The sequence below is a fragment of the Danio rerio genome, chromosome 6 (assembly GCF_052040795.2).
Source record: "Danio rerio strain M-AB ecotype USA chromosome 6, GRCz13ab, whole genome shotgun sequence".
Classification (NCBI taxonomy): domain Eukaryota; kingdom Metazoa; phylum Chordata; class Actinopteri; order Cypriniformes; family Danionidae; genus Danio; species Danio rerio.
In genome coordinates this window covers 14,928,014-14,942,237 of record NC_141026.1, presented here as the reverse complement: position 1 = coordinate 14,942,237, position 14,224 = coordinate 14,928,014, and the positions used below count along the sequence as shown (strand labels likewise).

General features: G+C 40.1%; 2 protein-coding genes across 6 annotated transcripts in view; one reads left to right on the top strand and one right to left on the bottom strand.

Moving 5' to 3' along the window:
* tmem198ab (transmembrane protein 198ab) overlaps positions 1-14,224 on the bottom strand; it is a 263,787-nt gene that overhangs the window by 25,527 nt on the left and 224,036 nt on the right. Inside the window, exon 4 of the transcript XR_015492815.1 lies at positions 9,799-9,941. The gene's annotated coding sequence lies outside the window, so the exon portion shown is untranslated. The remainder of the gene's footprint in view (positions 1-9,798; positions 9,942-14,224) is intronic.
* etv5b (ETS variant transcription factor 5b) lies at positions 270-8,557 on the top strand. Of its 5 annotated transcripts, none has more exon segments than NM_131205.2 (12): positions 270-392; positions 1,708-1,841; positions 1,972-2,059; positions 2,174-2,221; positions 2,937-2,987; positions 4,504-4,627; positions 4,725-5,009; positions 5,385-5,674; positions 6,490-6,552; positions 6,679-6,917; positions 6,997-7,098; positions 7,238-8,557. In NM_131205.2, coding segments are annotated over 11 exon segments (1,575 nt in total). In that variant the 5' UTR covers positions 270-392; positions 1,708-1,793; the 3' UTR covers positions 7,475-8,557.

The following is a 14,224-nucleotide window of genomic DNA, read 5'->3' as shown; positions in this document are numbered from 1 at the left end:
AGCCCCAGTTGAGCATTCACTCTCGTCCCGCTTCTGGCCCTTTAAAAGTCTCTTTGCGGCGGAGAACATCTGGTTGTTGAATGAAACCCAGCCATTCATAAAAACAGGAGAGGGACTTGCTCTGATTGGCTGGCTGCAGCCTCATGATCGCATAGGCAATGTATGGGAAGCGATTGGTCAATCACTTGATTGACGTGACGAACTAGCCAATGAGCGTGAGCTACAGTGTTAAGCTGATGCTCTTGGAAAAGCAGGCGATCCCATTGAGAAATTTTCAGTCGCGTCAAGCTGAGGGAGAGTGCGATACCCACTGGCAAACGCACTGTGTTTTTTTCCTCTGGGATTAACCTCATCACTCATTTTGTAAAAGCAGAGGATTATACAAACGCTGGGTGAGTATATCTTGCACGCTGCTGTAGTTTTGTGTTGTTTTATAATATTCGTATGCAAGTTTTGTCTTTTGTTTTTATTTATATAAACTTGCGTTTACTTCAGCCACCGAGGTTAGTTTAGCTGGCTTGCTCGCCATTTTCTTTGTGCGCATATTTGGCAACCATTTCCCCGTTGTTTATTTTCTGAATACTCCATTAAGTCTGTTTAAAACTCAGTCGAGCTCTGCAAAATTCATATGTGGTTTGACGAAGTGCTGCTCGCGCGTTCGGTATTTTTATGAATGGAACGACTGAGGTTTTTGGGGGGTCGCGCGCACGAAGGATCAAATTTCACTTCATTGAGAAAAACAAGCAGCGGAGAGAAGGGAGGGGGGAGCGCGCGGCGATAATGGGCGCTGGGGGGAAGGGATTGAACTTCTTGAACTCGCCCTTATACTTGTTAACTCGCGGTTGTAATGCCATAATCTCGATTTACTTATTCAACAACTATAGCTTCCGTTGGCCGCCTTTATTATCGTCAATAAAATCACAAACTCTTGTTTTTCGATATGAAATGTGCACGCGCACGTTCCTCCCATTTTTTTTTTAAAGGTCTGATAAGCTTCAGGAAGCAATAATGTTAAGCGATGGATGTTTAATTAGTTTCTGGTCCAGAGAGGGTTACGCAGTGAGCTGTGAGGTGTTTTCTTGGCCTCGCGGCTGTAATACGATTTTATGGCCTGAACACTTGCGTCAGGGAAAATAAACACACGTGTGCGACGAAGCGTGAATAGATTAAGCTTTATTTGAAGCCTGTCGTTTCACCAACTAAATGTGCTGTTTATTTATTCTTTGTGTAAGAACAGAATCTGCTTAAAATATCTACTTTTTAAATTATTACTCTCATTTAAACTCTTAGTATGATGTCTTGGATGGTCTCATGGGCAACAGATGGCACTGTATGGTTATGTAAGGACCCCCATCTGTACCGTGAGCCTTAAATGGTGTGTGTGTGTGTGTGTGTGTGTGTGTGTGTGTGTGTGTGTGTGTGTGTGTGTGTGTGTGTGTGTGTGTGTGTGTGTGTGTGTGTGTGAGAGAGAGAGAGAGAAAGAGAGGGAGAGCTAGTGTAAGTGTCCTGCTCTAATGCAGCACACACTTCATCAGGAGCTGAGAGTGAGTGTTACACAAACAAACATGCTCGCTGAAGTTTTCCCAGATCAAAGAGACAGTTGGTCCTGGACTGTCAGAACCAGGGACGATCACTGACAGCTGCATCAGACCCTGACAGAGTGTGTCTTTCTCTAAGTGCCACTTTTCTCGACTCTTCTTCCGACAGGCGAGGATATCACCCCCGTTTATCCCTGTGCGTTCCCGTTTTCCCTCCTGCTGCAGCCCCTTAGGCCGCAGTGAGAAGCAAGCGACATGGATGGGTTTTATGACCAGCAAGTCCCTTTCATGGTGCCTCCAAATGTACGCCTCGCTTTTTTTTTTTTACATTTGTAGATTAAATTATCTTTCAAATCCTTTACTACAGATTATCCATTGAGGTGGATTGCTGAATGTTAAAAATAATTGCATTGATCTGCTTCTTATTTTACAGAAGTCTCACATGCAGGAACCATCGTGCAGGACTTTCAATGACCGAAAAAGGAAGTTTGTTGACACCGAGCTGGCACAGGATACAGAGGGTAAACAAATGAACATGCAATCAATCCATCCAGATCTCTTTAAACCACATCATTTAGCCCAAGCCCAAACAAATCAGCCTGTTTATTCACAAATCAATCTTTGTGTTTCCACAGAGCTCTTTCAAGACCTCAGCCAGCTACAAGAGATTTGGATAGCAGAAGGTACGACGGCAGTCCTAAACTCTAGAACAAGGGTGCCCAAACTTCTGTATGAAGGGCCAAAAAACAAATATCATTGAGAGCCGTAGGTCGAAGATAAACGCATTAAACTATTTAACATCAAAGTTCCCATGGGTCGTTTCCTAATATGTTTAATAATATTTAAAAATAAATAGAAAATATCACTTTGAATCTTACTGCAATAAAACAATCACATTTATAACACTGGAGTTAAATGCTGAACACACTAGTAAAGCAGAATCTGCCTTTGACTTGATTTGCTCACCAAAGTCTCTACATTCTCCTCTATGCGTCGGGTGACGGTATGTACTTAAATACAGCATTTAAACTGAAACATTTCATTTCCGTTAGCCTTTTTTGTAGCTTAAGAATTATCTCCCTGTCCTCTCTGTTGGGATGGCAGGCCAAGTCAAAGGTTACCATGGGCCAATTTTTGTCCGTGGGCCCTAGTTTGGGCATCTAGAATATCCTTGGCTATTTTCCATAACTCCCATTAAAATGCAACTTGGCTGTTAATGCATCATCTCGGTGAATGATCTCTGGGGCGTCATTCAAATGAGATGAGACAACAAGGCATATATAAACAAATACAAATTATTTATTTATGTCCACTTTGAATATTTCATGGCTTTATTCTCTGAATCTGAAGCCAATTTCAAGTCAGCCATTGTAAACTGTTTTCTTTCTCTGTGTGCAGCCCAGGTACCTGATGACGAACAGTTTGTTCCAGATTTCCAGTCGGATAATCGTGAGTATCTTTTGAATATTCATGTAGCAAGGAAGTTGGGTCGGCTGTAGAATAGCCTATAGAACTTGCCGTGATGAATTATTGAAACACTTTATGAATTAGAGCTGCAGTATGAAAATGTATATATTATATTGTGTTATTATTTTAAAATTATAAATCGTTAGCACTTGCTATAAAACAAAAATTCCTGGATTTATTTATTCAATTTTTTTATTTAGTAAGATTTCTCATTGAAAGCAAGAAAACCGATTCGCCATATTCCAGGAGTTTCTTTGCCAAACTTGGCATAGGTTTTAGATGTTTCTATGGTGTGTGTGAGTGTGTGCGCACATGTGAGGCCCAGTCTGCCGCTGCGGTGCTGTAACTCATGGCAGCCTCCAGCTTGGTGACATTTTAATGGGGTTGGATCCTCGGCGCGCACACACACACACACACACACACACACACTGGTTATTATGTGCTGGTGAACAGTGCTCTGGCTGTTTCCCTTGTTAGTTTTTCTTCCCATTTGGCTGTGAATAAGTCCAATTGTGTGCACTTTCTATGGTGTCAATGGTGTTTTTTTTATAGAACGTGAATGCACATGGATGTGTTTGCATAGAAATTGTGTGTGAGAGGTTTATGTGTGTGTTTGTCTGGCACAATTCCTCTTATCTGGCATCTTGCCTTAAGCTCTCACAGGCCCCTCTTTCACCACAGCTGGGCAGTGGGGCCCTTTTTCCAGGAGTGTCACGTGATAGTCTGCAAGTCCTTACTTGCATTTTAGAGGGAAAGGCTTTTTTTTTTTTCTCACCTCCTCATAAATGGAATACTACAAGTAGTCCAGTACCAGAGTTGGAAATTAACAGGGGCTTAAACATGGGGATGACATTTTTTTCCCATAAATAAAAAAATAAATAAAGTAAGGGTCAAAAATTTCCCAGCATAATCAAATTAATAAACTATTACGACTTTCATAATTAATGTGAAAATTAATCGTGTCAGTTCACAGCATTATCTTTTTTACGCAGTGAGTTTGTTCGGAACAGCCAATCAAAGACATTTAGATTAACCACAGCTAAAAACAGCATCGTTTCTTGAGGCCATCCATTCAATGACTGAATTTTCTAATAAAAATAAACCATTTTCTATTAATAAACCAATGTAAAGTAATGATGTAAATAAGATTTTGCAGGTTCAGTGATCATACCGTCTGTGTTGAAATGTATCTGTGTAGCTGGATTGTCACGCAATAGCTTCAGGCATAAAATGTTTTCATATGTATTCTATTACTACTGCCCTGAAATTAGTGAAGTGTGTATTTATAATGTGTGTGAATGTCATAAAGGTTGTTATTATTAGCCTAAATATACTGTTTGATAATGAAGTAACTGTCAAATGTACTGTTCAGACAACACTGATGATTACTAAATATTTATCATGTATCTGATACCAGAAGTGTTCTAGGTTAGGTTTTTAGGTAAAAAAAAACTGTATTTTTATTGACACTTTTTTTATTTTCTATGTCTTTTTATAGTGATGTTTCATGGACCTCCTCAAACGAAAATAAAGAGGGAGATGAGCCCAAGCAGAGAGTTTTCCCCATGTGGACAAGAGCAGAGACTCTCTCCATATGGAGAGAAGTGCCTATATAACTACAGGTATACATTTCCTTCTCCATTCCCCATCCTTCCCTGTTGCCTATGCATCTTACGCATTCTTGATGAATAATGTTCATTTCTATTTTGTCGATTTTAGTGCCTTTGACAGGAAGCCATTCACATTCAACAAGCCACTGACTCCTCCTTCTACACCGGCATCACCTTTTGGTTCCTCCAGCACGGCAACACATCCTGTGCAAAAAAGAGCGATGCCATCAGCCCAAACACAGACACAAGGAGCACCGCTTTTACCAGGACCAAATCACAGTTCCACATCACCCCATCAGAGAGCACAGACTCCACTCCACAGTCAAAGCCCACCGTTTGCTGTGCCCTGCACACCTGTCAATCACCCAGATGCCTCCTACAGCACAGACCACAGGTATGATAGGGTTGCTTTTATTTAGAAACAACCTACTAATACAAAAGTGTGTTATCTGTTTCCGAAACGTCATTATTTTGGCTCACGGTGATCAATTTCTAACCTCATTTCTATCTTTGACTTGAGCTTGAGCAGCCCGTGCATGTTGAAAGTGCTGTAATCAGCTCAAGTTGAGCCTTTCATTGGGTATTATCTCGTTAAAGATGCCACACTGACCTGGAAAGCAGTTCTATGTTTATCCCATTCTGTTCTCCAGGTTTAAGTAATGGAAAAGAGCTTTACCACCAGACTTATCCCTTTGACGTTGAACTCATGATCAGAGTCGTCCTTGATGTTGCAAATAATGCCATCTCTCCTTTCTTTTCTTCTTCTTAGGTTCCATCGGCAGCTTTCCGAGCCCTGTCTTCCATTCCCACAGTCCGATGGCCGCTGTCAAACACCTTATCCCCCACAGAACCGTGGCCATTTTCCCCGGCATAGCCGGCCCCCTTATCAACGCCAGATGTCAGAGCCGTTGGTGCCAATGCCTCCCCAGGGGTTTAAAAAGGAAATGGTGGATCCTCGTTACAATGAGCAGGGTGTGCAAAACATGGGGCCTCCTCGCGCACCCTTGTTCCACCAACTCTCAATCAAACAGGAGCCCAGAGATTTCGGCTTTGACTCAGGTGGGTGTAAATCTCTCAGAGATTTGGGATTGAGTCCCCATGTAGTGCTGTAATGAGAAATCCTTTTAGCTTCAACTAGGTCAAATATATACTGCTGGCTGTGAAACTCTTGTGATAGTTAAATCACAGGGGGAAAAGAGTCCATTGTAGAGCCAATAGAGAAACCGCGTATGAAGTACTGTTCATACAGAAATCTCTATGTGTTGGTCTATAGGTTCACATTACCAACTTAAAACCAAGGTTGAAATGTGTATGTATATATTTCAGAAATACAAAAGCAAACTTGACCTTTACTGTGTTATCTATTTTAATGTAATAATCCAATTATATAACAAAAGATGTCTAAACATAGTCGTCTTGGCTAAAACAAGGCTAATTTTGGGCTGTCAATGAAAATCTAATGGGCGTCTAAGAATAGCCCAAAACTAGACTAGTCATCAAATGAACAGAAATGAATGACTACACATATAAAGTCTGTCTTTTTGATGACTAGTCTAGTTTTGGGCTATTCTTAGATGTCTATTCGATTTTCACTGACAGCCCCAGTTTAGACTTGTTTTAGCCAAGCTGTCTATGTTTAGATGTCTATTAGACGTCTATTAAACAAAATTGTTTGCTGGGAAAGATTATTATGAACTTAATATTATATAATTGGATGTTTTTCTATTAAATATTTGATATAACTCAAGCTGAACTTTGATAGTTTTATTCTTTATTTTTTAATATACTGCATTATATTACTTATTTAAATGTATAATTTTATAATAATAAATAAAAAAAATAAAAAAATAATAATTTTCTCAATTGCCTTACAGAAGTACAGAACTGCCATTCATCTTTTGGCAAATCAGCTAATTTCTATGGCAGCAATGGTGAGGGTAAGCTTTTTTTTATGTTCGGATTAATCGACACTTGCTTGAAGTCTCCGTTCTATTAAGCACCAGCACTCCATGTGTCTTGAGTCCTCAAACTATCCATTCTAAATCCTAATTTTTAATTGGCAGGTTTTGGGTATGACGGAGAAGCCCATCTCTATTATGATGATGCATGTGTGGTCCCAGACCGTCTGGAGGGCAAGCTGAAGCAGGAGGGTGGAGTTTTTCGGGACGGCCCTCCATATCAGCGAAGGGGATCTCTGCAACTCTGGCAGTTCCTGGTCACTCTGTTGGATGACCCGTCCAACGGCCACTTCATCACTTGGACTGGCCGTGGGCTTGAGTTTAAACTCATCGAACCAGAGGAGGTCAGTATGTTATAGAAGCAAAACTCTTTATAATCTCTTTTTTGAGCCAACAAGCAGTATTAACACATGTTTTAAATAGGTTGCTCGCCGATGGGGCATTCAGAAGAACAGGCCTGCCATGAATTACGACAAGCTGAGCCGATCCCTCCGTTACTACTATGAGAAGGGCATCATGCAGAAGGTAAAGGCACGTTCCCGTTCCAATCTCATTTTTTCTTCTTTCAATAGCTAAATCATTTTTAGTTTCACCTCATTATTTGTAATTAGTACAACTACCCAGTCATTTTTTAAACAAAAGTTCTTTTTTTGGTTATATTCAGGTTGCTGGAGAGCGGTACGTGTACAAGTTTGTCTGTGATCCCGATGCGCTTTTCTCAATGGCATTCCCTGATAACCAAAGGCCCAGTCTGAAAGCAGAGCCTGATAGTCTGCAGGTTCCTGAGGATGACACTGTCCCGCTCTCACACTTCGATGAGGCAAACCGTGCCCCCTATCCAGCAGATGCGAGAGATCAGTGCTTAGTAGTACCATCCTTTCCTGAAAGTTACACTTTCTGAACTGCTGCGCCACCACAGGGCGGACCAGAAGAACTCTCGAATGCATCCTCGCACTCCAAATGCAGCTCATGTCAAATTGTAATCGCTCCGATAAGGAATTTGTAGCGCCTGCTGACAAGTCTCTAGACTTTCTTGCCACACTTTGTTTATTGTTTGTTACTAAACAGATTTCATGATGGGAAAATGTCTTTTTTATTTACAAAGGGACACAACAGTATTTTCAGTATAACCTTTGATTTTATATATATATATATATATATAAATATAAGTGTATATTTTAAAATCTGGCTTTTGTGCACTGCTTTCTTTGTGTATTGGGCCTGGTGTCTGCTTCAGTGAGATTTGTTGAACTTCTGACAATGCGTAATGATGCACCTCAGGCTGTTGTCATTATCAGAGAGTGAGTGTATGTGTGTGTGTGTGTGTATAGCTTTGATTATTATGATCTGGAAAAATGCACAATTTTTATTTCTCCAGCTGGCCAAGTAAAATGCTTTATAACTGTTCAGAAATAGTTTCTGCTTTTGTATTGTGATTTTTATGGATATGGGGCTTGGCAGAATGGGTGAAAAAAGAGGGTAGGGGAAGTAAAGAAGTCAAATCTATGTATATCATGAGTATATTTTTCCAAAAGCTGAACTGAATTGCATTGTATACGCTGTACGACAGACTTTTATCACTTCTAATCTGTTCTTTTTGTACAGTGGTATGTGTGTGAATTTGCAAACCAGCTCTTGATATAGGGGGGGAAACAGGCCTGAGCGCAGGATCAGTTACGCTTGTGTGCCCTTTAACTGTTTATCAAAGGATTATAGCAAGGTCATCTGATCTCTGTTCAGTACTAAGCAAGCATGGCAAGAAACCCGCAGCTCTCTCTCCACCTTTCACTGTCAACCTTGCTTGTCTATGCTGGGTACAGCAGACCCCTAGTTCTGTTTCACTGTGGATAAAACTATCGTTTCATTGTCTTTTAAAGACAATTTCTATCATTAAAAAAAATTGCAAGTACAGTTTTGGTGTACACTTACAGATCTGTATTTTCTAAACTATAAGGTACAGGATAAATAAACATCCATAAATGGATCTGTTTCTTTTGTTATTTGTTGTGTTACATGCCTCAACCTGACGCAAGCAAAAACATTATCTACACTTTGTGTGGTACGGATTCAATCATTCATTGGCTGTTTCTCAATTTCAAGAGAATGGCCTCACGGTCTTGCCAAGTTACTTTGGATGGAAGAACTCAGGAGACCGGAAGAACAGAGAACGCATCTTGTGAGAAATAAGATGCTGCATTCTTCCCTGGTTCTTCCTGATGGTCACATGACCTTCAACTCAAATCAAATCATTTTTATTTTTTACATCATCAGCAGCACGTGTGCTATGTTGAGTGAAAAGCTTAGGTCCTGGCTCCAGACAGTACAGAACACAGATAGTGCAAATACAATGACACTGCAAAATACAGACAGTGCAAATACAACGACAATGTAAAATTGACAGTGATTTGTACACAGCTCATGACCATTACAGCATTCAATAATTTTTAATGAAAAATTATTTAAACATTACAGCATTAATACAACAATTTATTGTGTTTTCCCCATTTCAATATATATACTATGCATACAGACCTTATAAATCCAGGCTGTCGCATAATAAAAATTATTTTAATATTAGTTTCAGCAAATAACCACCCCTGATGTGTTTATGCCTTTATTAAGATTTTCATGGTAATGTTTACTGTCTTTCACCGTTTCATTTAGAGAAACTCCTGAGACAAATAAGTTATATCTCTGAACTTTAATAATAGCTACATAAAATGCTGTGCTTTCCACCTCATATACTTACTACTGCCAGACACTTCCTACATATCCTAGCTAGGCGTCAAGGAGGCATCCGAAACAGATGCCCAAGCCACCCCAGCTGACTTCGCTTAATGTGGAGGAGCAGCGGCTTAACCCTGAGCTCTTCCCGGGTGACAGAGCTCCTCACTCTCTCTATCACCTTGTAAAGAAAACTCATTTCGGTCACTTGTTTTGGAGATCTTGTCCTTTTGGTCATGACTAGGGCCAGACAGAATCTGCTGACATTTTTTGCTATTTCTGCGCAGAATTTTGTAAAAATGTGGAGTGGTTTTGGGAGTATCGTTACTAAAAATGAAGTATATAAAACAAAACTAACACCACTAATAATTTAATATTTACAATGCAAATCCAATTAGATCCACTTTAATTGGTAAGCAAAGCAAGTATTTCATATAATTTATCTACTGAAAGAAAGAAAATATCACCTTACAAACTGTATTGTAAATAATTATGATCCACAGTTCATGACCATACGTGAAAGTTGGAAGTAAAAAACTTGGTCTCACTTTATATTAAGTGTCCTTAACTACTATGTACTTACATGAAAAAATAAATACAATGTACTTACTGTGTTTATAATGTATTTGAGAACACTTGTGGTGCTTTTGAGTTGGGATAGAGGTTGGGTTATGGACAGGTTTGGTGGTATGGGTAGGTTTAAGGGTGGGTTAAGGTGTATGGGATGGTCAACAGTGTATTTTACAAATGTAATTACAAAGGTTAATTACAGATGTAATTACATACATGTATTTAATCAAGCATAAGTACACAGTAAATACATGTTTTTACACAATCAGTACATTGTAACAAACTATTAGTTCCTATGTAAGTACATATTAGTTAAGGCCACTTAATATAAAGTGGGACCAAAAACTTTACATACGTCACCAAGAAAAAAAACTACTCACCCTCGTCCAAGATGTAGGTGACCCTATTTTTTCTTGAGTAGAAAGTTACGCTCCAGACTGCAGTCAGAGTTGTTTGCATGAGGCTGTAGATTAAAAATAATATTGTAAATAATGTTCAGTTCCTGCATAGACAGACACTGATGTGTTCTTAAGAGCCAAAAGTATTGTTTACGTTTTTTTCTGTGTATTTTTATACACCTCTAAAGTGCTGCTACACATTGATTTTTATAAATAATTTTATAAACCCCTAAATATCATGAATTCAATGGTTTAAAACCTTCCTTAGTGTACTATTGTGCTATTCAAGCATTTTATTTTACCATGTGATGTATGGTATCCAGCGGTGTAAAGTTACAAATTTCAAAAACTCAAACTACTGTACTCGAGTAGTTTTTCTCAGGCATTGTAATTTACTAAGTAGTTTTAAAAATGTGCACTTTTACTTTCCCTGGAGTACATTTACATTTAGTCATTTAGCAGATGCTTTTATCCAAAGCGACTTACAAATGAGGACAAGGAAGCAATTTACACAACTATAAAAGCAACAATGAATAAGTGCTGTAGGCAAGTTTCAGGTGTGTAAAGTGTAAGAAGCAAAACATTACTAATTTTTTTTTTGTGATACATTTAGCGGTGGAGCCAGAGAGGCAACTGCAGATTAGGAAAGGAAGTGGAGACTAAATAGTTGAGTTTTTAGTCGTTTCTTGAAGGCAGCGCAGGCCCGAATTGGCTAATCGGGAGGACCGGGAGAATTCCCGGTGGGCCGGTCCGTTTTTTGGCCACGAGGGCCAGTGTCCCTAGTTCCAGAATCGGTTGCTCTCAGCAGTCACACTTTTTAAAAATAATTTAATTATTTACTTGACCACAGCCTTCTTATTCATTATTTTACCGCAGCTCTGCTCTTTTTATCTATTTTCTCGTAGCCTCGTGAGCAGGATGCAGGTTAATGATGATATAACTAGATAAGTCACCATTAAATGTACAGCTGTTGTGGTACAGTGGTTAGTACGTTAGATTATGACACGGCCAACCTGGGTTTGGTCCTTGTCTGAGTAGTAATTTTTTTTTTTTTTTTCATTTTTATTGTTAAGACATAATACTGTAAGGGTTGTTGAACATTTGAAGTTCTAAAAGAGCTGTTTTCTCAAAAGAAGACGTGATAGTGTAATTAGAAACTGAATTGGAAATAACCTTATTTTAATATAGTCAGTGGTGAACTGAGGTGGGCCGGTCTGAGGCTTGAAACTCCAGGGCTGAAAAAGAGTCCCACTCCAGCCCTGAGGCAGAGAGTGACTCTGTCGTTCTGATGCAGTAAGGGAGTTCATTCCACCAACTGGGTAGATTGAATGTGAGAGTTCGGGAAAGTGATTTCTTCCTTCTTTGGGATGGAACCACGTTCATTCACAGAACAGTTTCTGGAGGGCACATAAATCTGCAGAAGTGAGAGCAGTTAAGAAAAAGCAAAGCCAGAAGTCGCTTTGTAAGCAAACAACAGAGCTTTGAATTTGATGCGAGCACCAACTAGCAGCCAGTGCAAACGGATGAGCAGCGAAGTGACACGTGCTCTTTTTGGTTTATTAAAGACCACTCGTGCTGCTGTGTTCTGAAGCAGCTGAAGAGGTTTAATAGAGTTAGCTGGAAGCCCGGCTAGTAGAGAGTAGTCCAGTCTGGAGAGAACAAGAGCTTGAACAAGGAGTTAAGCTGCATGAGTAAAACCATATACTTTTAGTTTCCCTCAAGTCAATTTAATGAAGCATCTGTACTTTTATTTCACTTCTTTCCTTCAACCTGCAGTCACTACTTTAATTTTCTTGTCAATGGGGATTAGAAAAATCAGTTGTGTGATTCCTGTCCAATCAAATCACATAGAAGGTAAACCGCATCATATTATACTGCCTCAACACATGAGCGCTTTATAATTGCAGCAAACTGTCTGGAAGCATTAAAAGTGTCCAAGAAAATGTCCAAAATTGTCACATGCAATGACCCAGAGACTGTTTCGATGCATGTCACTGATGAGAAAACGACGGATGTTTACTGTAGGATGACCGAAATGGCCTTAAACAGCAAGCAGGAAAAAGACATCAACATGACGTCAGAATGACGTTGTACTCTAATGTCAGTGGGATGTTGCATCTTGTTTGGAAATAAAAATAGGGTTGACGTCAGAATTCAACAACAGGACAACGTCAATGTCCATCATCCAACCTAAAATCAACACAATAGCAATGTCTAATGATGTCACAGCTTGATGTTGTGTGGACGTTACCACTATGACGTCTATCAGACATTGTCTGATGAATAAATGTCAGAATTTGCTGTCAATATAATGTTGCTTTAAGATGTTGGCTCGATTTTGGATTTTGGTCACTTTCCAACACAACCTAAAATCAACGGGGATTCAATGGGGATTAGAAAAATCAGTTGTGTGATTCCTGTCAAATCAAATCACATAGAAGGTAAACCGCATCATATTATACTACCTCAACACATGAGCGCTTTATAATTGCAGCAAACTGTCTGGAAGCATTAAAAGTGTCCAAGAAAATGTCCAAAATTGTCACATGCAATGACCCAGAGACTGTTTCGATGCATTTGACGTCGTTGTTGGACAACAAAATAATGTTTTTAGACGCTGGATAGACAATGATATTTGGTCACCTGACATCACAACCTAAATCTAAACTAATATTAACATCTTTTGACGTAATGTGCCTGCTGGGCAATAACTAAATGCACTACTGCGTGGCACCACAAAGTAAATGTAAATCCCCCATAGCAAAGTTTCTCTGGCCCAGGTCTGGCCCACACTATCAGCATTTGCTTGGCCCACATGCTGCAGTAAATTATGGTACATGACTGGACCAAGTCTGACTTCCATGCAAGAGGCAAACATGGACCAAATATGGGCCAAGTCTCAGCTTATGTGGCCCACATATACATTTTTAACATTTGGGCCAAATATTACATTTGACATCTGGCCAAGTCTTAAATGCCGCCTCTAAGGGCCTACTCACACTATGCCATCCGTACCGTGCCCAGGCCAGTTTCCCGGATCGTTTGCGAAGTGTAAGTGCACTGAATTGGGCTCAAGCACGGTTCACTTGGCCGGCCTTGGCTCGATTGGAAGAGGTGGGCCTGAGCACGGTTCACTTTGGCTTTGGAGCGGTACGTTTGTAGTGTGAATGCAAAACGCGCCAAAGCCCGAATCTGAAGGCGAGACATGACTTTTAAGGGACTGTTTCATATGGATTTATTAATTATTGCAGAGGCCCGATTGTGGTGTGAGTGCGGGCCGTCAGGGGAGACGGGACGGGGGACAAGCGTGCTTTGGCCCGTTTCGAGGCAACTGTACCTAGTGTGAGTACGGCCCAAGATGGTGCCACCTTGGCCAAACCTGGGCCATATTTGGCCCACATGCTGTATGCCAGCGCCGGACAAATGCCTGCTGTGCCAGCTTCATGCCAAATCTGGGCCAGAATTCTTTGCTACCTGGGAATGCATCAGCTTTAGGCAGCGTAATACTTACTACTCCTGAGTAGGGCTAACTAAAGGGCTAGCTTTTAACTCATACTTTGAGTAATATTTACAACAGTTTTACTCTACTTGCCCTACATTTTTAGTCAAGTAATGATACTTTTACTTAAGTATGATTTTTCAATACTCTTTCCACTGCTGGTATCAAAATCTTCTCAGTCTCTAAAAGTTGTATAAGGTACTTCAGCGTTTACATTCAGACTGTTCAGTTCATTTGGCACAATAAGGAATCTCCTTTAGCGTGCCTGTGATCTTTCCAAGAACTTCTCACTTTGACCACTAAACTGTAACCCAGCAAAGCCTGTGTAACGAGGCAAAGCAAAGTAACAGGGTATTGCGTAACCCAGTGACGCTCATTCTCTTTCTTCTCTCCTCTCTCCTTTAGCAGGGTTAGACTTAATCCTGCTTGTGACCTTGTTCTGTAGAGCCAGAGAATAAGA

Bases quoted from the DNA above. Each gene is read 5' to 3' on its own strand.
- etv5b (XM_087254992.1), top strand. From the start codon at position 1,794: ATGGATGGGTTTTATGACCAGCAAGTCCCTTTCATGGTGCCTCCAAAT. The intron at 4,628-4,724 runs GTATACATTTCC...TGTCGATTTTAG, and splicing joins AAGTGCCTATATAACTACAG to TGCCTTTGACAGGAAGCCAT. The intron at 5,010-5,384 runs GTATGATAGGGT...TCTTCTTCTTAG, and splicing joins TCCTACAGCACAGACCACAG to GTTCCATCGGCAGCTTTCCG.